The 27,748-nt window shown below is 39.4% G+C and overlaps 3 protein-coding genes across 8 annotated transcripts; 2 read left to right on the plus strand and 1 right to left on the minus strand.

Moving 5' to 3' along the window:
- The first annotated feature begins 1,938 nt into the window (after positions 1-1,938).
- On the plus strand, positions 1,939-2,678 carry LOC106092228 (uncharacterized). The gene is made up of 4 exons (XM_059368591.1): positions 1,939-2,156; positions 2,232-2,308; positions 2,373-2,502; positions 2,567-2,678. Exons 1-4 carry the CDS (start codon positions 2,021-2,023, stop codon positions 2,656-2,658), a joined length of 435 nt encoding a protein of 144 aa, XP_059224574.1. The 5' UTR covers positions 1,939-2,020; the 3' UTR covers positions 2,659-2,678.
- A 1,722-nt stretch (positions 2,679-4,400) lies between these two features.
- Positions 4,401-8,052, plus strand: LOC106092231 (uncharacterized). 4 transcript variants are annotated; one of them, XM_013259018.2, is made up of 4 exons: positions 4,401-4,641; positions 4,689-4,795; positions 7,461-7,590; positions 7,642-8,052. In XM_013259018.2, the coding sequence occupies exons 1-4, from the start codon at positions 4,515-4,517 to the stop codon at positions 7,887-7,889; spliced, it is 612 nt and encodes a 203-aa protein (XP_013114472.1). In that variant the 5' UTR covers positions 4,401-4,514; the 3' UTR covers positions 7,890-8,052. The 4 variants fall into 4 exon arrangements, with proteins under 4 accessions (XP_013114472.1, XP_013114475.1, XP_013114473.1 ...); XM_013259021.2 differs by having other exon boundaries at positions 7,672-8,052; XM_013259019.2 differs by having other exon boundaries at positions 4,704-4,795.
- A 61-nt stretch (positions 8,053-8,113) lies between these two features.
- LOC106092229 (uncharacterized) lies at positions 8,114-27,138 on the minus strand. Of its 3 annotated transcripts, XM_059368588.1 has the most exons (5): positions 27,072-27,138; positions 26,365-26,766; positions 16,189-16,268; positions 13,411-13,579; positions 8,114-8,682 (listed from the first exon to the last, which is right to left on the minus strand). In XM_059368588.1, exons 2-5 carry the CDS (start codon positions 26,618-26,620, stop codon positions 8,558-8,560), a joined length of 630 nt encoding a protein of 209 aa, XP_059224571.1. In that variant the 5' UTR covers positions 26,621-26,766; positions 27,072-27,138; the 3' UTR covers positions 8,114-8,557. The 3 variants fall into 3 exon arrangements, with proteins under 3 accessions (XP_059224571.1, XP_013114471.2, XP_059224572.1); XM_013259017.2 differs by lacking the exon at positions 27,072-27,138 and having other exon boundaries at positions 26,365-27,046; XM_059368589.1 differs by lacking the exons at positions 16,189-16,268; positions 27,072-27,138 and having other exon boundaries at positions 26,365-27,048.
- Positions 27,139-27,748: the final 610 nt, after the last annotated feature.

Here is a 27,748-nt window from a genome sequence, read left to right on the forward strand (position 1 = left end):
TCCAGTCTCTAAGCACCGGGGTCCACCCGGTACTGGTCTAAGGATTGGATCAGTGTGTCGGTCCGCACATTGTTAAAAGCCCCCTCGATGTCAATGCATACCGCCAGTGTGTACGTTCTGCCATCGAAGCATTCTTCTATTTTATGCACAACCTCGTGCAGGGCAGTCTCCACCGATCTTCCCTTGCCATAGGCTGTTTGTATTTGAACAGTTCGCTCCCTTTATCATGGTATCCACAATACGTTCTAATGACTAGATAAGTGTACCCCTTTTCTAATGTAGTGTGTACCCCTTTTCTAAGTTGTTGTTTTCACACATTTAAATACCTACTTTGGGATTGATATTTCTTTAACGCTTAAATATTACAAAACAATGGATGTGCCTTAGAAATTTTTGGCATTTGTCTGCTGCTCTTATGATTTTTGTCGTGGGATATGTCTGAGAAATTTTAAAAATTTTCACTTTCCGTGTCTACCATCCGCACTCGACCGAGCTGCTCAACATACTGACTACTCTTTGCTCAGTAAAAAAGGAAAAAAATGGTGTTTGTGAGAATGTGTCTATGCTAGTGAAAAGCACACACAATTGCAATTATTTGCAAGCCCATGGGCTTGATCCGGATTATTTTTATACCCTCCACCATAGGGTATACTGATTTTGTCATTCTGTTTTTGTAACACCTCGAAATATGCGTCCGTCTGTCGAAAGCACGTTAACTTTCGAAGGAGTAAAGCTAGCCGCTTGAAATTTTGCACGAATACTTTTTATTAGTGTACAGGGTGGCTGATGAAAGCCGCTACCAAAAAAAAATGTAATAACTTTTTTTCTATTTAATAATAATAATTTAATAATTAATTTAATTAATTAATTAATTAATTTAATTAATAATAATTTAATAATTAATTTAATAATTTAATTTAACATGAATAAAAGAAAAATGTATTCCATACACCGAAAAAAAAATGTAGCAATATTCATCATTGTAGCAATATTCATCAGCCACCCTGTAGGTCGGTTGGGATTGTAAATGGATCAAATCAGTCCTGATTTTGATATAGCTGCCATATTAACCTATCTTGGGTTTTGACTTCTTCAGCCTGTAGAGGGCGCAATTCTCATCCGATTTGACTGAAATTTTGGACGTAGTGTTTTGGTATCATTTTCAACAACAGTGCTAAGTATGATTCAAATCGGTTCATAATCTGGTATACTTTTTATTAGTGTAGGTCGGTTGGGATTGTAAATGGATCAAATCAGTCCTGATTTTGATATAGCTGCCATATAAACCGATCTTGGGTTTTGACTTCTTCAGCCTGTAGAGGGCGCAATTCTCATCCGATTTGACTGAAATTTTGCACGTAGTGTTTTGGTATCATTTTCAACAACAGTGCTAAGTATGGTTCAAATCGGTTCATAATCTGGTCTAGCTGTCATATAAACCGATCTTGGGTCTTGACTTCTTGAGCCAATAGAGCGCGCAATTCTCATCCGATGTGGCTGAAATTTTGCACGACGTGTTTTGTTATGATATCCGACAACTGTGCCAAGTATGGTTCAAATCGGTTGATAACCTGATATAGCTGCCATATAAACCGATCTGGGATTTTGACTTCTTGAGCCTCTAGAGGACGCAATTCTCATCCGATTTGGCAGAAATTTTGTACAACGGCTTCTCTCATGATCTTCAATATACGTGTTTTTAATATGGTCTGAATCGATCAATAGCTTGATACAGCTCCCATATAAACCTTTATCGTTGTTGTGGTGAAACAAGCCACTGTTATGTTGTTTATATTTACATTAATCATCATCTGAGTTCGATATCGCTTTACGCACATGATATTGAGTTGAATCTCTTGAAAGCAATTGCATTGTGAAGCTATTTTTGAACTAAGCAACTCAACTCCATTGTGGCATCCATTCATAGATTATGAATGTATAACGTTATACCCATAACAAATACTGAACTTTTTAGTTTATTTAATTGATTCAAGACAAAAAGACGCGTATAATTCTTAAAATGGCAACAAAGGAAGCTTTAAAATTTGGAATTGTCATAGGCTGCTTAAATTGCATATATTTCCTAATAGCCGTGGCCATAGCAGGCAAAGAATTGGTGGATATATCTCTCATGCCTGTTAAACCAGATTTCTTTTGTAAGTTGCTTGAAAAAATTTATCAAAAAAAGTTCAAGAGAATTAAAGTTGAAACTTATAATCTTTGTTGCTTAGATCTGGTGGTGATTATTTTCAGCTATAGTGTAATTATGGTCATTGTATCGGCTCTGCTCGCATGGGGGGCCTTAAGGGTAAATATGTTTTTTTTTAAGTTCTTGTTTTTCCCCAATATATGCAACTTTTTTCTGTTGTTAGAAAAATCCCCGTCTCATTGCACCCTGGGTAATTCTCAGTGCTTTGGCTATGATCGTTAGTTCGGTGTATTTAATGTTCATAGGCCACACCATACAACTCTGGGAATTATTTTCCTGTGTAACATTTATTGGTAAGATTTGTTCATACTCTTTGTCTTATTTTTAATTAAAAAACTTTTTTTATTTTATTTTTAGCTTCCCAGTGTGTTAGTTGGTATTCCATTTATAGTTTATGGCGAAATATGATCGATAATAGGGCTAATAATGCCCACAGCTGTACTGAATGATTAAAAGTCATTGCAAAATATTTACGGATATTTTATTGTTCAGGTTGTAAATGGATTTATTTGCCGATTAAAGCACTGCCAATAAAAACAAGTAAGAGTGTGCTAAGTTCGGCCGGGCCGAATCTTATATACCCTCCACCATGGATCGCATCTGTCGAGTTCTTTGCGCTGTATCTCTTTTTAGGCAAACAAAGAATAATGAATATGGACGGAGGAGGAGCAAGAGGAACTATATCAAGTTATAGTCCGATAGCTGTGTCAAGCTATAGATCGATTCAAACCATATTGGACACGTATGTTGAAGGTCATGAGGGAAGCCGTTGTACAAAATCTTGCCAAATCGGATGAGAATTGAGCTCTCTAGAGGCTTAAGAACTCAAGATCCCAGATCGGTTTATATGGCAGCTATATCAGGGTATAGACCGATTTCGACCATACTTCGCATGAATGTTGGAAGTGATACCAAAACACCACGTGCAAAATTTCAGTCAAATTGGATGAGAATTGCGCCATCTAGAGGCTCAAAAGTTCAAGACCCAAGATCGGTTTATACGGCAGCTTTATCAGGTTATTGACCGATTTGAACGTCACTTGGCACGTTTGATGGAAGTCATAGCGAAACACGTAGTGCAAAATTTCATTCCAAATCGGATGAGAATTACGCTCTCTAGAGGCTTAAGAAGTCAAGATCCCAGATCGGTTTATATGGCAGCTATATCAGGGTATGGACCGATTTGAACCATACTTCGCATGAATGTTGGAAGTGATACCAAAACACCACTTGCAAAATTTCAGTCAAATTGGATGAGAATTGCGCCCTCTAGAGGCTCAAAAAGTCAAGATCGGTTTATATGCAGTTATAGTATGTCACCTAATGGTGTTGTTGTGACGCCATACCCTGGCTATTGCACTTCACGTAAGGCGGTAAAATCTGCCTTCCAAAAATGCAAATTTCTCCATGAACATTCCATTAAGGAATAAGGGCAAACTTCTCACATATCAATGTGTGCAAACTGATTCAAGTTTTTAGGCTCAATGATAAGGGGCCTCCTTTTTATAGCCGAGTCCGAACGGCGTTGCGCAGTGCGACACCTCTTTTGAGGAGAATTTTTTACATGGCATAGTACCTGACAAATGTCGTCAGCATTAGGAGGGGATAGCCATCGCTGAAAATTGTGTGATGGTCTTGCCAGGATTTGAACCCAGGCTTTCTGCGTCATAGCCTAACTTCATCAAGCCTAACCTAAACTCTGCGCTACGGTGGCCTCAAATATCTGCCTTATACTTTTTTAATACATCCGCCAGCGCGTATACTACACCTTCTCTATAGAGAGTGCGGACATTCCAGGTGCAGATCGGCAAATCATGGTGCTTTTTCGTTAGCGTGGTTCGTCAACGTTACGTTTTTACTATTTCTTTGTTTCTTGTAGTGATTCTTTAAGTTTTGCGGGGGCGGGTAACAGGCCCAGCGGCCCCAACCGCATGGGTTTTATAGGATCGCACATGTATCCCTCGTTGTCGTTAGAAGCGGCTCGCCTCCAGCCGCTTCTAACCTGGAAAAAGATGTTGGCCATTGGTTGTTTGCAGGTGCCAAAAACTTGCCCCTTTTTCTGATTATCTCCTCTCGAAATGTCTGATTTTACTTTTTTGTAATTCCCCAAAAATCATATAACCCTAATGTCCAAATTCATTGAATTTCATCATTTATTATGATAACTTTTTGTTTACACAGTTCTCGCATTTGCAAAGGGGAATCCCTTTTAGTCAGCTAGTCCCAGCTGGAGATTGACACTGTGTGGCAATCGAGTATTACGTTTGGCAAAGAGCAGTTGATTTCAAAAACAATTTGAAACGTCATGAATATTCGGGGTTTGGCCATTAGTTGTGGCGTTATAAGTTGCATTCTTTATGTGATTATGAGTGGTTTTCTTATATCGGTATTGGTGAAAATTGTCGAAAACTTGGACCCTTTCCAATCGAACAGTAAGTAGTGTCTATCGGCTTGTGTAACCTCTTAATTTTTTCTCAAGAAAAATCATTTATAGTAGAACTTTATTTGGTTTTCACCAGCCTAGAGCTGGTATTCAGTTTAGCCATGGCCTTGATGTGTATTGTCCTCATAGTGGGAATAAAAAAGGTAAGCAAATATTAACTATGATTTAATTAGTAGCGGAAATTGGGAACACTAAAATCCGCATCGTCAAGGCGTCTTAAAAGAAGGGTTGAAGACATAGCAGACAGCCCATACAAATCATTGATAACATTTTCATTTAGTTGTTGCGAAAATCACAAATGACATCTTAAGTGAAATTGTGAACAAACATGTCATCAAGTCTCATGACAATTCAAGTGACAGGTCTGTTACGATGTCCTTTAGAGAGAGTCCGTTTTTCGAAGAAAAAGTCAAGGTAAAAAGACGGTAAGTTCGGCCCGGCCGAACTTAAGATACCCACAACCACGGGTATATATGTAAACCAGCTTTCGTCATAATCCGGTCAAAAATGCATAATATAGGCTCCCCCTAGCAGCTATATCGAAATATAGTCCGATTTGGACCAAATTCGGCACGGACATCGAGTGGGTCTAATAAGTACAAGTCATTGTTTAATTTTGTAGAACAAACTGTTGGACTTTTTGTAGCCATTTCCAAATATATACCGATTTAAACCATATACGACACGGATGTGGAAAAGCCTAAGTCACTGTGTCAAATTTCAGCGAAATTGGATTATAAATGTGTCTTTTATGGGCCCAAAACCTTAAATCAAGAGATTGGTCTATATATCAGCTATATCCAAATCTAGACCGATTTAGGCCAAATTACAGAAATATATCGAAGAGACTAACACAACTCACTGTTACAAATTTTGGCTAAATCAAACAATAAATGCGCCTTTTATGGGCCCAAGACCTTTAATCGAGAGATCGGTCTATATGGCAGCTATACCCAAATATGAACCGATCTGGGTCAAATTGAAGAAAAATGTTGAAAGGCCTAACGCAACTCACTGTCCCAAATTTCGGCGAAATCGGCCCCTTTTATGGGCCCAAGACTCTAAATCGGGAGATCGGTCTATATGTCAGCGATCTAAGCGAAATTGCAAAAATATGTCGAGGAGCATAACACAACTCGCTGTCCCCAGTTTCAGCAACATCGGACAACAAATGCGACTTTTATGGGTCCAAAACCTTAAATCGGGAAATCGGTCTATATGCCAGCTATATCCAAATCTAGACCGATCTGGGCCAAATTGAAGAGAAATGTCGAAGTCCCTAATACAATTCATGGTCTCAAAATTTTGCCAAAATTGGATCATAAATGCGCCTTTTATGGGCCCAAGACCTTAAATCGAGAGATCGATCTACAGCAGCAAAATCTAAATCTGAACCGATTGGGGCCATATGAAAAAGAATGTTGACTGATCTCACTGTCACAAATTTCAGCAAAATCGGATGATAAATGTGTCTTTTATGGGTGTAAGAACCTAAATCGGCGGATCGGTCTATATGGGGGCTATATAAAGATATAGTCCGATATAGACCATCTTCGAATTTAACCTGCTTATGGACAAAAATAGATTCTGTGGAAAATTTCAGCTCAATAACTCCTTTTTTATACCCTCCACCATAGGATGGCGGTATACTAATTTCATCATTCTGTTTGTAACTCCTCAAAATATACGTCTAAGACCCCATAAAGTATGTATATTCTTGATCGTCATTACATTTTAAGTCGATCTAGCCATGTCCGTCCGTTTGTCTGTCGAAAGCACGCTAACTTTCGAAGGAGTAAAGCTAGCTGATTGAAATTTAGCACAAATACTTCTTATTAGTGTAGGTCGGTTGGGATTGTAAATGGGCTATAACGGCCCACGTTTTTATATAGCTGCCATATAAACCGATCTGGGATCTTGACATCTTGAGCCGCTAGAGGGCACAATTCTTATCCGATTTGGCTGAAATTTTGCATGATGTGTTTTATAATGATTTCCAACATCTGTGCTGAGTATGGTTGAAATCGGTTCATAACCTGATATAGCTGCCATATAAACCGATCTGGGGTCTTGACTTCTTGAGCCGCTAGAGGGCACAACTCTTATCCGATTTGGATGAAATTTTGCACGACGTGTTTTGTTATGACTTCCAACATCTCTGCTGAGTATGGTTGAAATCGGTTTATAACCTGATATAGCTGCCATATAAACCGATCTGGGGTCTGGACTTCTTGACCCCCAAGAGGGCGCAATTATTATCCGATTTAGCAGAAATTTTGTATCAGGTGTTTTGTTATGACTTCCAACAACTGTCTTAAGAATGGTTCAAATCGGTCCATATCCTGATATAGCTGCCATAGAAAAACCGATCTGGGGTCTGGACTTCTTTAGCCACTAGAGGGCGCATTATTATCCGATTTAGCTGACATTTTGTACAACTTTCAAAAGCTGTGCAAAGAATAATTAAAATCGGTCCATAACCTGATATAGCTGCCATATAAACTAATATGGGATGTTGACTTCATGAGTCTCTAAAGGGCGCAAGTATTACCCGATTTGGATGAAATTTTTTACAACGGCTTCTCTCATGACCTTTAACATACGTGTCGAATATGACATGGATCGGTTTGTAGCCTAATACAGCTCCCCTATAAACCGATATCCCTATTTTACTTCTTGAGCTCCTAAAGTGCGCATCTCCATAGCGGCATGGGGTGGATTTATATTCGCACCCTCTTTTCAATCTAACCTATTAATTAACTTTCTTACGTTGGTTTTGTCTCCTTTTTTCTCTTCCTCCTTATTTAGAGACATTCCGATTTGATGACCCCTTGGATATTCATGGCAATTATTGGTGTTGTTACAAATGTTGTCGATCTGATCATTGACCACTCTAGGCTATCTATTGAGGGCATAGTCTTTAAAGTCGTATTCGTTGGTGAGTGATGATATTGACATCTCTTAACTTATCAAAAGCGTCGTAAATAAGATTTCCTTTTGCAATCTATTCCCATTGTAGTTCTTAATGCATGCATTTGGTATCCCATCTGCAAATTGTGGAAAGAATTGAACGATTTACGCCACTATCGTCAGAGGTTGATTAGCGATAGTCCCCTACCCACATATCTGAACACATCTCTGCAAACTGCAATGGGCGTAAATGAAGCAACAGCTGGCACATCAAGAGAAGCCGAAAATCCAAGAGGATATTTTGCCACATATATGACAATGAGCTGATGTGGCAACTATGACAACTATGACTGTTTCCAAGAGAAATAGATATAGCTTAGAACTAAAGTTACACGAAAACCCTATCGAATTATTTCTTAAGTAATTTACACAACAATATTCAGTATTATGGTAACATATGTTTGCCTTAAATATACATTTTAAACATAAATTATTCAGTTATTTCTTTTCGTTCCACCCTAATATCTGGCGCTCATTTGTACACAAAACTATTTACAAATTAATGTCATAAATTTATTCAATTTTCTTTTTTCATCGTTTTGTCTTTGCCAATCAAAATGTTTTGACAGTGAGTGTTTTTCAAGACAAGTGACGCCATTTTCGGTTTCTTTAGACAAAGAAATGTTTCTTAATTTAGAAACCACAAAATGGAACAAACCAACCACATATTCTAATACCATTTTTAGAGTAAATTTTCTTTTTGTTTTTTTCATTACAACAAAATACTATAAAGAAATTTCTTAAACGCTAATAATATACAAATAAAAGTCAATAGTCGTTGGAAGCTTTGGTGGCTGTGTTGTAATGACGGTTGTGTTCCACACCGCCCTAATCGGCAGGCTGTGACAATGGTGTCCAAGTGATTTATATGCCAACCCTGCGTTGATGATGGACCTTGGCCATGTTTATAGGTCTGATATTGTCAGTTTGTGTTATTAATAAAACGCTTCATCCTGGGCGTATAGAGGCACAGTGGTGGGTAATATTTTTCGTCTTTCATTATTGTCGGTGAGATTCATGTAAAGTTTTTGCACTCCCAACCACAAATAGATTTGCAAAGCTGCAAAGAGAAAACAAATATTGAAATGATTCATGTGAGACATTATTTAATGTATAAAAATAATTTGATAAACAATAAGTAAATTAAACTGGGACAAATTTGACAACCCGAGAAAAAACAAGTAAAAAGGCGTTAAGTTCGGCTGGGCCGAACTTTGGATACCCACCACCTCGGGTATATATGTAAACCACTTTTCATCAAAATCCAGTGAAAATTGCATACCTCATGTCCCGTTATAAGTACAAGTCATTGTTCAATTATATATAGCATAATATTGGTCTTTTTAGTAGCTATATCTAAAAATAAACCGATCTGAACCATATACAACATGGATGTCGAAAAGCCTAACATAAGTCAATGTGTCAAATTTCAGTTAAATCTGATTACTAATGCGCCTTTTTTGGGGTCAAGACCTTAAATCGAGTTATCGTCTATATGACAGCTATATGCAAATCTTGATCGATCTAGACCAAATAGAAGAAGCAGCTTTATCTAAATCTGGACCGATCTGGGCCAAATTGACGAAGGATGTCGAGGGCCAAATTGACGAAGGATGTCGTAGGGCTTAACACAACTCACTGCCTTCAATTTCAGCAAAATCGGAAAATAAATGTGGCTTTTATGAGCCTAAGACCCTAAATCGGATAAAAAATGTGGCTTTTATGGGCCTAAAACCCTTAATCGGAGGATGGGTCTATATGGCAGCTATATCCAAATCTGGACCGATCTGGGCTAAATCGAGTGGCCTAACACAATTCACTATCCCAAATTTTAGCAAAATCGGGTAATAATTGTGGCTTTTATGGGCCTAAGACCCTAAGTCGGAGGATCGGTCTATATGGCAGATATATCCAAATCTGGACCGATCTGGTCAAAATTAACGAGGGATGTCGAAGGGCCTAACAAAACTCACTGTCCCAAATTTTAGCAAAATCGGATAATATATGTGGCTTTTATGGGCCTAAGACCCTAAATCGGAGGATCGGCCTATATGGCAGCTATATCCAAATCTGGACCGATCTGGCCTTAATTGATGAAGAATGTCGAGGAGCCTAATACAACTCACTGTCCCAAATTTCAGCAAAATCGGATAATAAATGTGGCTTTTATTGGCCTAAGACCCTAAATCAGCGGATCGGTCTATATGGGGGCTATATCAAGATATAGTCCTATATAGCCCATCTTCGAACTTAACCTGCTTATGGACAAAAAAAGAATCTGTGCAAAGTTTCAGCTCAATATTTCTACTTTTGAAGACTGAAGCGTGATTTCAACAGACAGACGGACGGACATGTCTAGATCGTCTTAGATTTTTACGCTGATCAAGAATATATATACTTTATAGGGTCGGAAATGGATATTTCGATGTGTTGCAAACGGAATGACAAAATGAATATACCCCCATCCTTCGGTGGTGGGTATAACAACAAGCACAATGATTTCTATTATATAATTTAAAAATATCAAAATGTTGACTTTTTTCAGTGTTTTTTTAACAACTCCATCGATTTTTAGGCTTTATACTTCAAATTTCATACAAATGGTGCCAGTATATGTATGGGGTTTAAAAATGCCATTGTTTTCAATAAGAACAATATATTTATTATTTTTTGTTTTTTTTGGTCAAAAATTTGCATCAAAGCATTATCAATTATTTCCGTTTTCATAAAGCGGAGGTATTAAAAAAGTTTTAAATGCCAATTTGTCTCATTTTGATATCAAACCACCCCGTTATCTTAAGATCAATATGGCCAATATTTTATTAAAATCCAAAAGTTTAACACTTAAAACAAATATCCACGGGGATTTTTTTCAATTTTTTTGAACTTTAATTAAAGCTTGAAATGTTTCGAAAATTTAAACTATGTCTAGTTATAACCTAGCCATGGGGAGGCCCCTCAGATACCAAGGAATTAATTTTTATGTATATACCATTCATTTGATATCCATTTTGACCAAAGCACTGAAAGTGTCCTGTTGGGAGGTTTTGTGGGGGTGGGGAGGCCCCTCAGACACCAAGGAATAAATTTGTATGCCAAATTTGTACTCTACTTTTAAATACTTTTCATTTGATATTGCAATATTGCCCAAAGCAGTGAAAGTATCCTGTTGGGTGGTGTTTTTGGGGGTCTGAGACCCCCCGACACTTAGGGTGAAATTTGTATGCCAAGTACGTGCTCTACTTTTAACTACCTTTCATTTGATACCCATATTGTCCCAATCGGTAAACTGTCCGTTCGGGTGGGTTTTGGGATGGGGCGTCCCCCTAGGTTATTTGACTCCAAAGTTTTATACTAATTTCGTGTTTTTGGGGTACCATAAGGTAGCATACAAAATTTCGCTTAAATCGGTGCACCCATCTCCGAGATCTGGCTAAAGATGCGCATCTCAGCTAAAGATGCGCAAACCCGAGATTTTGATACCTAACACCATATTGGGCACAATGTAGCCTAGGCCATCCAAATTAAAACTTGCTCTCATTCGAGATAAAGAATTTCGACCAAACTCAGTACATACTATGTGGAGGTCATAGAGGAAATCACGGCGCAAACTTTTGACAAATGCGCTAGCGAAGGCTCTTAAAGTGAAAATCGGGAGGTCCATGTATTTGGGAGCTATATCTTAATGTAAACCGACCGATGAATATTCGTAAATAACCTCTGCGCCACTGAGGCCAGCGCCGAAAATATCGAGTATATCTCTATAGGTTTATGAGTTATTGGATTGACAACGATTTTTTTTTTTTGAAATTTTTGTCAAGGTATGGTTGGTATTTCTGAACTTTGAGGCTATGTGGAAACCAATTGAAAAATTGTAGACATCGTTAGAAAGGTTCCAAAATTCGACGACAAATTTTTAAAAAAAAAGTAAAAAGTCATTAAGTTCGGCCGGGCCGAACTTTCGATACCCACCACCTCGGGTATATATGCAAATCCCATATCGTCACAATCAGGTGAAAATTGGATAACTTAAGCACCCATATTCGGCACGGTATATATATATGTCACTTTTCAATTTTGTAGAACAAAATATTGGTCTTTTTGCCAGATATATATATAAATATAAATCGATTTGAACCATATTAAGGTCGGTCGTGAGGCTCAGAACAACTCACTGTTTAAAATTTCAGTGAAATCGGCTAATAAATAAAGCTTTTATGGCCTTTAGTCCCCTTATCGGCAGATCGGTCTATATGGCAGCTATATCTAAATATAGTCCGATCTGAACCATATTTAGGTCGGATGTTATCGACAATTCTGCTTATTTACATTCCCATGAAGCCAAAAATGAGCTCCGTGGTAAAATGGAAGAAGCGTGCGATGAACTTTCTTAACAGAGCACGCATTTTGAAAAAAAAAAAAAATTCAATAATTTGCAAGCGTTGGTCGTTTGTAAGACAATTTATGGATAAACTATAGACCAAACTGTAGATGTTTGACAGTGAAACAAAATACGAAACGCTCGTTAGCAGTTTAAACCAGTGTTACCAAAAAGATAATAGCTAAAAAATCACCCCTTATCATTCGTTGCCTTCCGGGCTTGAGAGACTTATCCTTTATATCGCTAGAAGCATACCCACAGATTCCAGTTCCCCTAGAATGTGCGAGATAGTTCCTGCATAAGGTTTAGCATTAAATTCAGTGCATGAGATGGTGTCGTCCATTCGGTTGAGTATTGAACAGTAGGTGGACTTTTGAAGCGTCGTCCACCAGACCACAACACCATATAGCATTATACGTCTGACAACTGCAGTTTACACCCAGTGCATGACAAGCGTCTAAAATCCCCAACTTTTGCCAATGGCTCTCTTGCAGGTGTATAGAGCTAGAGTTGCCTTTCTTGCCCTTTCCAAAACGTTGGATTTGAAGTTCAATTTCCTGTTCAGCAAAACACCCAGTTATTTTGGGTTATCAGTAAATGGAATATCCTCTACTCCAACGGAGACAGGTGCCATTGTAGGTAACTTGTATCTCCTGCTATAAAGAACTACTTCTGTCTTGCACGGATTTACGCCTAGCCCGGTGGCCCACTTTGCTGTTCCAAGTAGAGCTTCCTGAAGTATATCTCTAAGAGTGCTGGGAAACTTGCCTCTAACTGCAACAGCCATGTCATCAGCATACTCAATTATAAATAAATAAAATTTATTGCCATTCAAATCAATAAAATTTCACTATTAAACTAATCAGTATGGTTGAAATGATTCGAAACCAACCAATAGCCACAATTATGGCACACGCCAGCTACAAAAGTATTTCACATGATTAAATGATGATTGATTTAAATGATTTGAAATTGTCAAAATGCACTTCCGCGTGAAACTCAGTTGTCGACTAGAAATATGCTAAGAAAAAAAATTCTCTCTCATTCTCTTACTCATGTCCAATGATATTAAAATTTGATGTCAAGGTCTAATGTTGGGCCATAAAGCCAATTGTGGCATTTTTTTGCCAAACAGACTGCGATCATTTGAATGGATGCCAATGGAAATAGCTACCACCTTCACAAACATATGGACTTGATTGATGACACATTGGATGAATGGATAAATATTTAATTTGAAATTTATTCTCTCACTATTATGAGAGGATTAGGACTTTAAGTTTTGTCATCATGGAATAGTTCAAACATTAGACTGTTGTCAATTTATGGCAGTGAAAGAAATGAGCACTTCCCACATTATCAGTTATGAATTTATTTATAGTTGCTCATATATTTGTGTTTACTTACTCAATGATACAATTGTTACGAATAGGACTATGATCATAGTACCTTCCACGCACCATCCATTTAGGCTATAGATAGTGAATAAGTAAATGGTGTATATCAGGCACAAACTAAGGGCCACCATTGTCACCGCTCCAGTTAAAAGCCATGGTACCAAGAGTTTTCGGCTATTCTATAAAAAGAAATATCATAGTATATAGGATTTATATGTATATGATTATAGGAGGGAAACAAGTAAAAGCGTGCTAAGTTCAGCCGGGCCGGATCTTATATATCCTCCACCATTGATCCCATTTGTCAAGTTCTTTGGCCGATATTTCTTTATAGAAAAATAAAGAATAATGGATAAGAATTGGTATGCTAATTCAGATATACCAAGTTATGAACCATACTTGGTTTGCCTGTTAGAGACCAAAATAGAATTTATTGTTAAAAATTTCAGTCAAATCGGATAACAATTGCTCCCTCTAGAGGCTCTGAACCATAGCTAGCACCGTTGTAGAAGGTCAAAGCATACACTTCATGGAAAATGCCGCCAAACCTGATAATATTTACGCCCTCTATTTGCTCAAGAAGTCAAAATCTGAAATCGGTTTATATGGAAACATTAGGCAGCGCAGCGACAGGAGACTTAATGCAACCCAACGAACAGGGAGCCGAGATGGTACCATCACCTACTCCCAAGAAACCCATTTACATAAGATTTGGAAGGCTAAGATAGGCAAAGATCCTAGTATTGAAACATCAGGCAGTACAGGGAATGGAAACCCAATAAAGCTTAGCGAACAGGCACCCGACTAGACTGGGCAATGAACCAAAAACGATTACATCAGGCAGTGCAGTGACTGGAAAGTCAATGCAGTTTAAAGAACAGGGAGCAGACGATGAGATTATCACCTACTCTCAAGATGCCCATTTACTGGAGGACCAATGATTGAGGTAATAAAGATAAACCTCCACCGGTGCGAGACTGCTACACACGCTCTGATGGAGAAAATCAGTAAGGGCAAGATTCATATTCAGGAACCATGGATGACCCGCAACAAAGTGTCTGGACTGAACCATATCAACTACCAATTATTCTCTGGTAACACTGGCACTCGGCCGGGGACATGCATTATTTGTCATAAAAATTTAAATTATATATTTTTCCCAGAGTTGTCAACGTCGGATGCAATAGTGGTGAGAAAGGGAGACGGTGGATCATACCTGGCAACACAATATCTGCCTTTCGACTCTCCGACACTGCCACCCACTTCGGAGCTGCAACGGCTGGTGAGGAAAGTAAAACAGACAGAAAAGGTACTAATAGGGTGCGATGCGAACTCTCACCACATTTCGTGGGGTAGTACCAACACTAATAAGCGGGGCCAAGCCCTGGCAGAGTTCTCGAATACTCTCGAATACTAATAACGCTTAATATAGGTAGCACCATTACCTTTGTTAATTGGATTAGGGAGGCGGTATTAGATGTGACGATATGTTCAGAAAATCTGATCGATTAGGTTCAGAATTGGAGGGTCTCCATGGAACATTTTTTCTCTGACCATCGCTACATTAGGTTTAGAATAGCACGGCCAGCACCCAATCCGATAGGCTTCCGGAATAAGTTGAAAATCAACTGGACAAAATTCGAAAGGCTACTAAGAAGAAGACTTGAGCAAGATAATTTAGATTGTCCAAGCATAGAAGAGATTGACGAACTGCACTGGTGGGGTCCTTCGAAGATAGTTGTCCTCTTCGGGAAAGTAGCCGTTGAATGGTATCTTTTGCTCAAAGAAAGGAAAATATCCGTATCCCGGAATAGGTATTACCTATTACGAAATGTGTTAAAGCCTTTAGGAGTTGGCTCAAAATGGACTCCACAGATCCAACAGCTGCGGTGGTGGCGTCAGACCGTAGCATGTTGTCCTCCCCTCCTAAAGGTGTGGGTGCCTTGGCACCTATTGTCGAGAGTAATGCTTCAAGCGCACACTAGTCATCAGACTAATTAAAAATGCATTTACTTTCTTTTAAAAAATCCGCAATTACTTTTTGGGCAACCCAATATATCAGGTTATGAATCGATTTGAATCATACTTGGCGAAGTTACTGATGGTTAAACCAAACCACTTCACTTTACCAATATTTCGCCCACCGCCGGTGATCTTCATCAGGGATTTAAATTTTGAAACAAAGCAATCGACTTTTCCTTTACAGCGCACAAGTTCGACTAAAAAAATAAAGGACAAGTCGATATTTTTGTTTTAAAATTTAAAACCCTGATGAAGATCACCGGACATGCTAACCTTTGCGCTACGGTTATAGTAGGTTCATTATTACACATACACGCAAAAAAAATCGTTTGAGACCCTTTTACGACAAACAAAATACTTTTATTACGAAGTTTTTCCTTTATTGTAATTGTGTTACGTTTCGCTGCAACATTTCAAATGTTAGCCATAAACATAGCATTATTGAACGTAACTAACTCCTTGCAAGAATTTATCACAATTTCAGCAAGAATGTATTACAAATAACATGTACATTGAATTTAAACAATCTGCAATGTTTCTCACAAAAGAAGTTTACTTGTCGAAAATTTCCTTTATGTGAAACGAATTATTTTTTTTTTGAGTGTATCTAACACAATTATTGTCCAATTATAAACTAAGTCATTGTTTAATTTTGTTCATAGAATTCATGTTGGTGGGTAGTTGGTTCGACCGAACTTATCTCATTTTTTTTTCTGTACCACGGCAGCGTAATGAGTAATAATGGCTTTCGGTTTAAAGTACTTACCCTTATCGCACCCACAATAAGAAGTACTGCTGATATAAATGACGTTACACACAAACAGATATAAAAGACATGAAAACCCCCTGGAACGAAAAATGAAAATGATGACTTAAGTGAGCCAATTTATACTTTAAGGGAAAATGTAATTTAAGAAGAAAGAAATAAATAACTTGAGTATGGGGAGTTTACCACTTCTACATCGATAATCAGCTAAATATAAAAAAGTAAAAGCGTGCTAAGTTCGGCCGGGCCGAATCTTTTATACCCTCCACCATGGATCGCATTTGTCGAGTTCTTTTCCCGGCATCTCTTCTTAGGCAAAAAAAGGATAAAAGAAAATATTTGCTCTGCTATTAGAGCGATATCACGATATGGTCCGGTATGGCCCATAATTTAATTATATGTTGGAGACCTGAGTAAAATAGCAGCCAATTCGAATAAGAATTTGGGGGCTCAAGAAGTAGAATAGAGAGATCGATTTATATGGGAGCTGTATCAGGCTATAGACCGATTCAGACCATAATAAACATGTATGTTGATGGTCATGAGAGGATCTGTCGCACAAAATTTCAGGCACATCGGATAATAATTGCGACCTCTAGAGGCTCAAGAACTCAATATCGCAGATCGGCTTATATGGCAGCTATAGCAGGTTATGAACCGCTTTGAACCTCATTCGGCACAGTTGTTGAAAGTCATAATAAAATACTTCATGCAAAATTTCAGCCAAATCGAATAAGAATTGCGCCCTCTAAAAGCTCAAAAAGTCAAGTCCCCAGATTGGTTTATTTGACAGCTATATCAGGTGATAGACCGATTTGAACCATACTTGGCACAGTTGTTGGAAGTCATATCGAAACACGTCGTACAAAATTTCATTCCAATCGGATGAGAATTGCGCCCTCTAGAGACTCAAGAATTCAAGACCCAAGATCGGTTTATATTGCAGCTATATCAGGTTATGAACCGATTTGAACTACACTTGGCACACTTGTTGAACATCATAACAAAACATGTCGTGCAAAATTTCATTCCAATCGGATAAGAATTGCGCACTCTAGAGGCTCAAGAAGTCAAGACCCAGGATCGATTTATATGGCAGCTATATCAGGTTATGGACCTATTTGAACCATACGTGGCACACTTGTTGAAAGTCATAGCGAAACATGTCGTGCAAAATTTCATTCCAATTGGATAAGAATTGCGCCCTGTAGTGGCTCAAGAAGTCAAGATCCCAGATCGGTTTATATGGCAGCTATATCAAAACATGGACTGATATGGCCCATTTACAATCCCAACCGCAAAATTTCAAGCGGCTAGCTTTACTCCTTCGAAAGTTAGCGTGCTTTCGACAGATAGACAGACGGACGGACGGATGGACGAACATGGCTAGCTCGACTTAAAATGTCACGACGATCAAGAATGTATATACTTTATGGGGTCTCAGACGAATATTTCGAGTATTTATAAACAGAATGACGAAATTAGAATACCCCTATCCTATGGTGGAGGGTATACAAATAAAAAAAAGTCACCAACACAAGATGGTCTAGGTTAGGTTAAAGTGGCAGTCTCCAAACGGCCTTAGTTAGAGGTTTTCTGTGATATCATAGGGACAGGAAAAGGAGTATGCCTCCTGGTTCCTTTAGGAAAATTTTGAACTGTTCAGCCACCTCGTTGAAAGATCTGCTGCAGTCGAGAGATGTGTTTGAATTCAAAACCAGTAAGGAAGGGCAAAGTAGGGCGGTGCCGACTGCATAATACCTCACACGTACTGTATAAGTACAATGTGGGAGGTATATCCAATTCTGAACCATTTTTGACAGACCTCGGCGGATGTTTTCAGATGGGTTATTAAATAATCCTTATCAAATTTCGAGCAGATATGTTCAAACTACCGTTGACAAATGACAACATTATGGCAAATAACCCATAATCTGACGAACATATATATGGGAGGTATATCTAAATCTGAACTGATTTCGAGCAAACTTCTCAGATATTGTGGAATTCGTCGAGAAAAGAGTTGTGTAAAATTTCGGCAAGATTGGTCAATAAATGTGCTTGCAGTGTCTGTAGAAGTGAAAATCGAGCGATATGTATGCATGAGAGCTATATCTAAATCTGAACCGATTTCCATGAATTTCACCAATAATTTCGGAAGTCAAGAGAAAATTCTTTCTGCTAAATTTCGAGAGAACCGGTTTACAAATGGCCATTTTATTGCATTATTACTGCAAATCGGACGAATGAGGGCTATATCCAAATCTGAACCGTTTTTTTCCAACTTCAATAGGCTTTGTCTCTAGGTCGAAAAACCTGCGTGTACCAAATTTTAAGACGATCGGATGAAAACTGCTATCTGTACTTTGTACACAAATTAACATGGACAGACTGTCGGACAAACAGACGAATATAGCTAAATCGAATCAGAGAGTGATTCTGAGTCGATCGGAATACTTATCAATGGGTCTATTTCTCTTCCTTCTGGCTGTTACAAACAAATGCACTAAGTTATAATACCGTGTACCACAGTAGTAGTGTAGGGTATAAATATGTTCCTCATAGATTTGATGGATTGCCTGGCTGTTTTGGGAACATATTTATGCCAACTATCGTTATGACATTATATCTTAACCATTCCACTACGGCTTTAATTTAACGATCTCTGCTTGCTTCACAATACATTGGTCGTGGTAACTTTCTCCAAATGATCAGTCCTATTTCTTCTGAGTACATCCCAAAGTCCAACTAATCGTCTAGTCTGGAACCATTGGTAGTGTGCGTACCGTCTATTACCAGGAATACAGTGGTTCCAATCGGTCCTATCACGAATAGTGGTACAATACATTTATCGAAAAGCAGCTGAGGCATTTTGCAATCCACACTGCCTGGAATATCGGGCATTGTATCAATGATAACACAGTGTCTTAGCCTCACAGTAGTAGGCATAACGTTCAGAGCCATTAGGTGTAGCATTACATTCAGCGCATCGGATGGGGTAGTCTTCAGTGCGAATGCGATGCAGAAACGAGCTATCCTTTGGATCCGGCTGAGTATTGAACAGTAGGTGGACTTTAAAAGCGCCGTCCCCCAGACCACAACACCATATAGCATAGCTACGTAACTGACAACTACAGAGTACTGCCAGCTTAAACCCAAAACTTTTGCCAATGGATCTGTTGCAGGTTAATAGAGCCAAAGTTGCCTTTCTTGTCCTTTCCAAAATGCTTGACAGGAAATTTATATTCAACAATTTCCTGTTCTCCCCCCACGATGCCACAGCAAGTATTTTTATTTCTCCTGGTGAAAAAAACTACTTCTCTCTCACGCATATTTACGCCTAGACCACTTTCGATAACTCACTTCGCTGTCGCACCTAGAGCTTCCTGAAGTTTATCTCAAAAAGAGTGCTGGTAAACTTTTCCCTACACCATCAGCATACGTGACAATTTTTGATCCTGTTTCTTCCAGAGACAATAATACAGCTCGTCCTAGTATTTTCTTAGCTTGGCCTTATATATGAATATGATCAGAAAAGCTGTATTACCCCTACCTCAGCACTTATAAACACCTTTAGCTTCTACATGTTGAATTCGTATGATACAACTCTTTCAGACTTCTTCAGATCTGCGAGACAGCCTGAGCTTAGTGCGAATACTGCAGATCTCCGATTGCCATCAGCCTCATCCAACCAATTTTCCAGTGAGTGGTTGAAAGATTGGAAAGATTAGTATGGATTCAGGTCCTAAAGGATTCCCTGGTATCATGTGTCGAGGTTTTTTTTCCTTCCTTACTAAATCTAGTGCTCCGCCTGGCCAACTCTCACCAATCTTTATAGGACGGAACGATACTAGGATATCGAAGTATGTAGCTGATAGTGCATTTACTATTCCCCTTATCGGTAAAAGTTTTAGGATCATGTGGACTAAGCCTCTCAATAAACCTGGCAGAGATGCGCCTTTTATTATTCCATGGCTTCAACAAGCGTATTGCATTGCCAGAGAAGGTCTATGGCCTAGACAAGTTATGGACATGCGATGATAAAATAGGGCCAGCCTAATCCTCAAGACTCGAAATAGGCATTTTCGTAAAAAGCCGCTGCAGTCCAGCTCCGTTTTGGCTGGTAGAGCCAGCAGCAGACAATATACTATTGCCTCATACCACCAAAGCAGCTGTTGGGTCGTTGGCAGTCCATTCTAAGCCTACTCCAGGGCCCTAGATCTGCTGCTCCACTGGAAACAGACGCAGGTTACCAACCTCAACCTCATACCACCAAAGCAGCTGTTGGGTCGTTGGCAGTCCATTCTAAGCCTACTCCTACTGCTGCTCCACTGGAAACAGACGCAGGTTACCAACCGGTTGCCTCATATCACCAAAGCAGCTGTTGGGTCGTTGGCAGTCCACTCTAAGATTACTTCCGGGCCCTAGATCTGCTACTCCACTGGAAACAGACGCAGGCCACCAACCGGTTTTAAGTCTATAATTGATAGCGTTCGTAAAGCTTGCTGAAAGCCATCCATGGTGAAGGGTATATAAGATTCGTCCCGTCCGAACTCCTTACGAATATCTCATTAAGCAATAGAGGGTAGACCACTCCCTCAATAAGTGGTGGCCAATTAAAATTTTAGCTCCATATTTTGTATAGCCGAGTTCGAATGGCGTGTCGCCGAGTGACATGGTGGTTAAGAGTGACCTATATTAACTGGAGGCCACCGTAGCGCAGAGGTTAGCATGTCCGACTGTGACGCTAAATGTCTGGGTTCGAATCCTGGCGAAAACATTAGAAAAACTTTCTGCGGGGGTACCCCCTCCTAGTGCTGGCGACATTTGCGAGGTACTTGCCAAGTAAAACTTTTTCCTAAAGAGGTGTCTCACTGCGACGCGTCGTTTGAACACGGCTTTAAAAAGCAGGGCCGTTTGCATAGAGCTTGAATTTGAATCGGACAGCACTCAGTGATATGTGAGAAGTTTGCTTCTGGTCCTTAATGGAATGTTCATGGCTTATACGTAGGGTTCCCTGTTTAAGGGTGCTCTAAATTTAAGCTGTCCTATATTTAGGTTAGGTTGAAAAGAGGGTGTAGACCTTAATCCGCCCCATGCCGCTATGGACATACACCTAAGCCAGTAATCGGCTTGTTGTGTGCTCTAAAAACTTTAAAGTAACCTCTAAAAAGAAAATTTTAAGTTAGGAATTTCGTGATTCTTACAAAATCCTTATTTGTTTTCAATACCACTCCCCTAAGTTCATGTCTGGTATTGTGTCTCCCGGCTGTTAGACGCGAAAGCCGGGCAATGACAAAGGAAATGCTCCAACGTCTCATCATTTTCCCCGCATGCCCTACACATGCTATCATTTGCCGCACTGATTTTACCTTAGTGAGCTCGTAGTCCTATGTGTCCCGTTATGATACCAATAGCTATACAGACCTTCTAGCCTCGTCTTCTGACGATCTGAATCCCTCCATAGGATTTTCGCCGTCCTACCGACCGTTTCGCTGTTCCACAAACTTGCATGCGCATTCGTCGCCCACTCCCTTAACTCGGACTGCGTCGATCCGAAAGACTTCGGGTTAAACAAGTTTATTGACGGCAGCCCTCTGGCCTTCACCGCCAAATCGTCTGCCCTTTCATTTCCCCTTACTCCGTTATGGCCCGGCACCCAAACGATGCAGATTTTGTCATCCTCAGAGAAGCCGTTAATCTCCCTCTTACACTGCAAGATTGTTCGAGACCTTAACGTCCTGGTTGTTATTGACCCTATGACAATTTTACTGTCGGTAAAGATGTTCACTCTCGACGTCCTCGTGTTAGCACCACACCACTTCACGCATTTCGTGATCCCCCGGATCTTCGTCTGCAGGACCGTATTATGATGAGGCCGTCTAAACAGATATCAGTCCCTGGGTTCTCAATGTAAACCCCCAGGCCCAATCTGTCCTCTAGCTTTGATCCATCCGTGTAACATGATCTTCCAGATGGCAATACTAGGGTTCCGTCCATCCAAGACGTGCCGATTATATCGACTGTACTAATAGATATGAGAGATTTGTCTCAGTATGATACCTTATGATAACATATGTTAGGGTGACCTGTATTTGGGCTGATCATTATTGAGGGGGACCCGTATTTTGAGTGGCCCAGGGAGTATGGTGGGCTACTTTAAGGGTTTTCTATATTAATATTTAGCCCCTTTATTTAAGATGGCCTCATTGAATTTTATTACCAAAATCAGTGTTCGGTTCGAAATGTGTTCATTCACCGTAACGTTGCGTCCAACAGCATCTTTGAAAAAATACGGTCCAATGATTCCACCAGCGTACAAACCACACCAAACAGTGCATTTTTCGGGATGCATGGGCAGTTCTTGAACGGCTTCTGGTTGCTCTTCACTCCAAATGCGGCAATTTTGCTTATTTACGTAGCTATTCAACCAGAAATGAGCCTCATCGCTGAACAAAATTTGTCAAAATTTTAACACATTTCGAACCGAACACTGATTTTGGTAATAAAATTCAATGATTTGCAAGCGTTGCTCGTTAGTAAGTCTATTCATGATGAAATGTCAAAGCATACTGAGCATCTTTCTCTTTGACACCATGTCTGAAATCCCACGTGATCTGTCAAATACTAATGCATGAAAATCCTAACCTCAAAAAAATCACCCTTTACAAACCGTAGAGGACCAATCGGGAGATCGTTTTATACGGAAGCTTTGACTATACTTATCATGGATGTTGAAAGTCATAATAAACCAGAACATGCAAAATTTCAGCACGGTTGTTGAAAGTCGTAACAGTATACTATGTGACAAATTTCATCCAAATCGGATAACAATTGGAATTGCCAGGGGTACAAGATCTCTAATCGGAACATCGTTTTAAATAGGAGCTATATCAGGTTATAGACAGATTTGAACCCAAGTTGGAGTGTTTGCTGGGTAACAGAACACTAAGTGCAATATTTCGGCCAAATAAGACAACATTTACGGTTTGGTATATGGGAGCTATGTCAGGTAATGAAACGATTTGGATCGTTATACAATTGCAGCCAAATCAGGTAACTATTGCGGCTTCCAAGGGCTTTTGATCTCAAATCGCAAGATCTGTTTATATGAGAGCTACATTAGGTTATAGACCGACTTGGACCATACTTGGCACAGTTGTTGAAGGTCATAACAGAACACTAACCAAATGGGACAAAAATTGTATTGGGTTGCCCAAAGACTAATTGCGGATTTTTCATATAGTCGGCGTTGACAAATTTTTTCACAGCTTGTGACTCTGTAATTGCATTCTTTCTTCTTACCGTTATCAGCTATTACTTTTAGCTTGCTTTAGAAAAAAAGTGTAAAAAAAGTATATTTGATTAAAGTTCATTCTAAGTTTTATTAAAAATGCATTTACTTTCTTTTAAAAAATCCGCAATTACTTTTTGGGCAACCCAATATATTCCATGGGATCAAAAAGAGAGAGCTATAGGTTATTGATCGATTTGGATCGTACTTCGCACGGTTTTTGATCATAACAGAAGATTATTTGTAATATTTTTGCCCGATCGGATAACAACTTCGGCTTCCAGCGGCTCAAGATGTCAATTTGGATGATCGGTTTATATGCCAGCTATATCAAATCTTAACCAATATTGCCCATTTCCAATCCCCAACGACCTACATCAATAAGAAATATTTGTGCAAAATTTCAACCGGCTATCTCGATTTGTTCGACCCTTATCGTGATTTCGACTGACTGACGGATGGGCAGATGGACGGATGGACAGATGGGCATGGCTAGAGGGACTTACAATGTCAAAACGGTCAAGTATATAAACTTTATAGGATCGCAGATCAACTTCGAGGTAATAGAAATTGAATTAGTATACCCTCCATCCTATGTGGTGGGTATGACAATCGCGACAAGTATGCTCCTATTCGGCGTATAACTCCCATACAAGTCTATCTCATGAGTTGACGTCTTGAGCTCCACCTGTTGGCCGATTTGGCTGAAACTTTGTACATGGTTTTTTTTGTCGCGACTTCCAACAATCGTGCCAAGTACGATATAAATCGGTCTGTAAACAGATATAGCTCCCATGTAAACCGATCTCCCGATTTGACATTTTCAGCTCCTAGAAGCCGTAATTCCTGTGTTATTTAGGTGATATTTTGCATTTAGTGTTCTGTTATGACTTTCAACAACTGTGCCAAGTACGGTCCAAATCGTTCGATAACCTGATATAGCTTTCATATAAACCGATCTACCGATTTGAGTTTTAGAGCCTCTGGACGCTGCAATTGTTATCCGAATTGGTGTTCTGTTAAGACTTTCAACAGCTGAGCCAATAATGGTCCATCGATCATTTATTTGATATAGCTGTCATATAAACCGCAGCACAGAGGTTAGCATGTCCGCCTATGACGCTGAACGTCTGGGTTCGAATTTTGGCGAGACCATCAGAAAAAAATTTCCAACGGTGGTTTTCGCTTCATTATGCTGGCAATATTTGTGAGGTGTCGCACTGCGGCACGCCGTTCGTACTCGGCTATAGAAAGGAGGCCCCCTTATCATAAAGCTTAATGGGCACAACACCTAGCCACCGCTGAAAATTTTCCTGATGTTTTCGCCAGTTTTCGAAGCCAGGCGGTCAGCGTCATAAGCGGACATACTAAACTCTGCGCTACTGTGGACTCCAAACCAAAAGGGCATTGAACAATTATAGAGGGCATCAAGGTTTGAAACAGAACTGCGGAATCGAGTTTTTAAGGCCGGCGTCAAAGACGGTTGGTTCGTAGATGAGCATGCGTGACCCGACTCCGAAGCCCTCTCCGATCCCGGCTTAATATTCCGACTTCAAATCCAATTTCGACTTTTGCACAATCGAAATCACTATTGGATCAGAGTCGAGGGTTAGGCTCCGCAGAGCTGGTTTGAAATACGAAAATTTCCCTCAACCATTCCCTTCAAGACCGACTTTATTATCCGATTTCGATGAAATTTGGCATCGTGGCCTATGTTAGGTTTTAGGCATCTGTGATGTATATGGTTTAAATTGGTCTATATTTTGATATAGCTGCCCAATTGACCTAAATTCTGCTTTAACAACTTAAAAAGTGTATTTTGTAGACCACTCGACGTCCGTGCCGAGTTTGCTCCAAATCGGACCATATTTAAACATAGTTGCAATGGGTTCATATATGATGCATTTTTCTCTGGATTGCGAATGTTGGATATCCAAAGTTCGGCCCGGTCGAACTTAAAGCCTTTCTGGCTAAAACTTTTCTGGGGAGTGCTTAGCCCACCCCCAGAGGCCTTTCTACGCTTATAAATTTGACTGAAATTTTCAACGTGGTATTTTTTATGAATTCTCACAGCCATGACAAGTCTACAGTCTACATGGGACCATAACTTGATACAGCTTGTCAAAGTCATTCAAATAACTTATTCCATGCGATCTATGGTGGGGGTTATTCAAGATTCGGACTGGCCGCTCATAACACATTTTTACTTGTACCTTCCTATAATCTTCAGATGAGATGAGTTTGTTATCAGTACTTGACAAGGGGGATCAATCAGCTTAATATTTATCCCACATAATCTTGATGTCTGGCAATGATTATTTTGAACGTCTGGTTTTGAATACAGTTGAGAAAATCGAATTTTTGTTTTTTTGCGCAGAGGTTAGCATGTCCGCCTATGACGCTGAACGCCTGGGTTCGATCATCAGAAAAAATTTTCAACGGTGGTTTTCCCCTCCTAATGCTGGCGACATTTGTGAGGTACTTGCCATGTAAAACTTCTCTCCAAAGAGGTGACGCACTTCGACACGCCGCTCGGACTCGTCTGTAAAATGGAGGTCCCTTATCATTGAGCTTAAAATCCGACCGCACTCATTTTTATGTGAGAAGTTTGCCCCTGTTCCTTAGTGGAATGCTCATGGTAAAAATTTGCATTTGCTCTTTTGTTTACATTGTCCATGGGTTAGGCTAGGTAAGATTGGATTAGTTAAGAGTGACAGTCTTTTGTCTAAAGGGATTCACTTTGACTATTTTAATCCATTGTGATACCATAAAGCGGCAAACTAGGCCTCTGCAGAGCTCTGATGGAAATCGAACCCGGTTTTAGCAAATGGGACACGCTACCAACTCAGCTACCGAGTCGACCTACATTTTTGATAACTTACCTCTATTTGTGTTAATAATCCATCCCGAATATGATGTTTTTGGTCCTTTGGTAAATTTTCTACTCCCAATTGATCCATGACTTATTTCACCTGTATCGGGGTCAACGATCCATTCAGGACCGGCAGCTTTTTCTTGTTTTATAAACTGCAATAAATTGTAGGAGGTTTGAATGCTGGCATAGAGAAAAAACAAGGCGGACAAAGAGCCCACCACCACGGCGCCTGTGGTTAAAGGCAGCCCGAACAAATGTCTCATATTCGAATCGATAATTGTTGACTAGTTACGGTTGGATTAGTTTTGTTTTTGTTGTCACTTTGAAATAATTTAATTATTCATATTTATTAATGTGCTTTTATTTTGTTTTTTTTTTCGATACAGAACTTCCTCCTCTGTAAAACGACCTAGAGCTCGTAAATATTGAAAAAAAGGCGTTTGGCTTTGGATGAATTATAAATCACTAGTAGGCTTTTTTTAAACACAGCAAACTATGAGGAAACAAAAAAAAAATGTTGTAACTTTGTTTTTGTATCGCAACAAAATTCAAGATATTCCCCCGTGGTAGCCAAATTCGCGTTGCTGTAACCCAGAATGCCGCGAGCAGATGACGACTGTCGAGCATTGACTGAATAGCGGCACGAATTCATGTTGCAAATGATTAGCCAACCCCCAACTGGTGTTTGGTTGGCTGGCTGGCTGGCGGACTCACATAGATCTCCCTTAGTCCGCATCTTTTAATTACTCATCATTCCTCAGGCGGTTGACAATTTTCACTATCGGACAAATGCTCGCGTTTCGATTTTTAATAGCTTCTTGGCGCTCTTTTGCTGTGGTCTTCGTACGCTACGGATGTGCGGATGAGCGTGCAAGTCAATGTAGGCGCGAGCAGATAATTTCATTTTAGTCGTTTAGATATAGGCCCTCAACGATGATGAAAACTATGTCATTCTTTTCGCTGTGGAAATCTGAAGGAAAACAAAAACGAAAACCACAAAAAAAGGCAAAACATGTGTTCCTCATATGCCTCGTAACGTCATTGTTTCCATGACACAGTGTTATTGAGGTGCCTGCTACATACAAGGGTGAGTTAATTACACATTTGAACTCAATTGACAAAATGTTTCAATTTTGTGCAAAATTAATTATGTTTTGTGATTGCACACTAATGTAGCTGTAGCTAAACGCTACATAGCTCAGATATGACTTTCAAAGTGATAAATTTGAAATGATTGAGAAGGTTTTTCATATAAAGTGTGTTAATATTGGGTTGCCCAAAAAGTAATTGCGGATTTTTTAAAAGTAAGTAAATGCATTTTTAATAAAACTTAGAATGAACTTTAATCAAATATACTTTTTTTACACTTGTTTTCTAAAACAAGCTAAAAG

Source organism: Stomoxys calcitrans, chromosome 5, assembly GCF_963082655.1.
Source record: "Stomoxys calcitrans chromosome 5, idStoCalc2.1, whole genome shotgun sequence".
Taxonomy (NCBI): domain Eukaryota; kingdom Metazoa; phylum Arthropoda; class Insecta; order Diptera; family Muscidae; genus Stomoxys; species Stomoxys calcitrans.

Excerpts from the sequence above, each read along its gene's own strand:
- LOC106092228 (XM_059368591.1), top strand. The coding sequence starts at position 2,021 with ATGGCAACAAAGGAAGCTTTAAAATTTGGAATTGTCATAGGCTGCTTA. Across the intron at positions 2,157-2,231 it reads TGTTAAACCAGATTTCTTTT|ATCTGGTGGTGATTATTTTC; the intron begins GTAAGTTGCTTG and ends TTTGTTGCTTAG. Across the intron at positions 2,503-2,566 it reads TTCCTGTGTAACATTTATTG|CTTCCCAGTGTGTTAGTTGG; the intron begins GTAAGATTTGTT and ends TTTTATTTTTAG.
- LOC106092231 (XM_013259018.2), top strand. The coding sequence starts at position 4,515 with ATGAATATTCGGGGTTTGGCCATTAGTTGTGGCGTTATAAGTTGCATT. Across the intron at positions 4,796-7,460 it reads TCATAGTGGGAATAAAAAAG|AGACATTCCGATTTGATGAC; the intron begins GTAAGCAAATAT and ends CTCCTTATTTAG. Across the intron at positions 7,591-7,641 it reads CTTTAAAGTCGTATTCGTTG|ATTTCCTTTTGCAATCTATT; the intron begins GTGAGTGATGAT and ends GTCGTAAATAAG.
- LOC106092229 (XM_059368588.1), bottom strand. The coding sequence starts at position 26,620 with ATGAGACATTTGTTCGGGCTGCCTTTAACCACAGGCGCCGTGGTGGTG. Across the intron at positions 16,269-26,364 it reads GATTATTAACACAAATAGAG|GGGGTTTTCATGTCTTTTAT; the intron begins GTAAGTTATCAA and ends TTTTCGTTCCAG. Across the intron at positions 8,683-13,410 it reads CGTAACAATTGTATCATTGA|CTTTGCAAATCTATTTGTGG; the intron begins GTAAGTAAACAC and ends TTCTCTTTGCAG.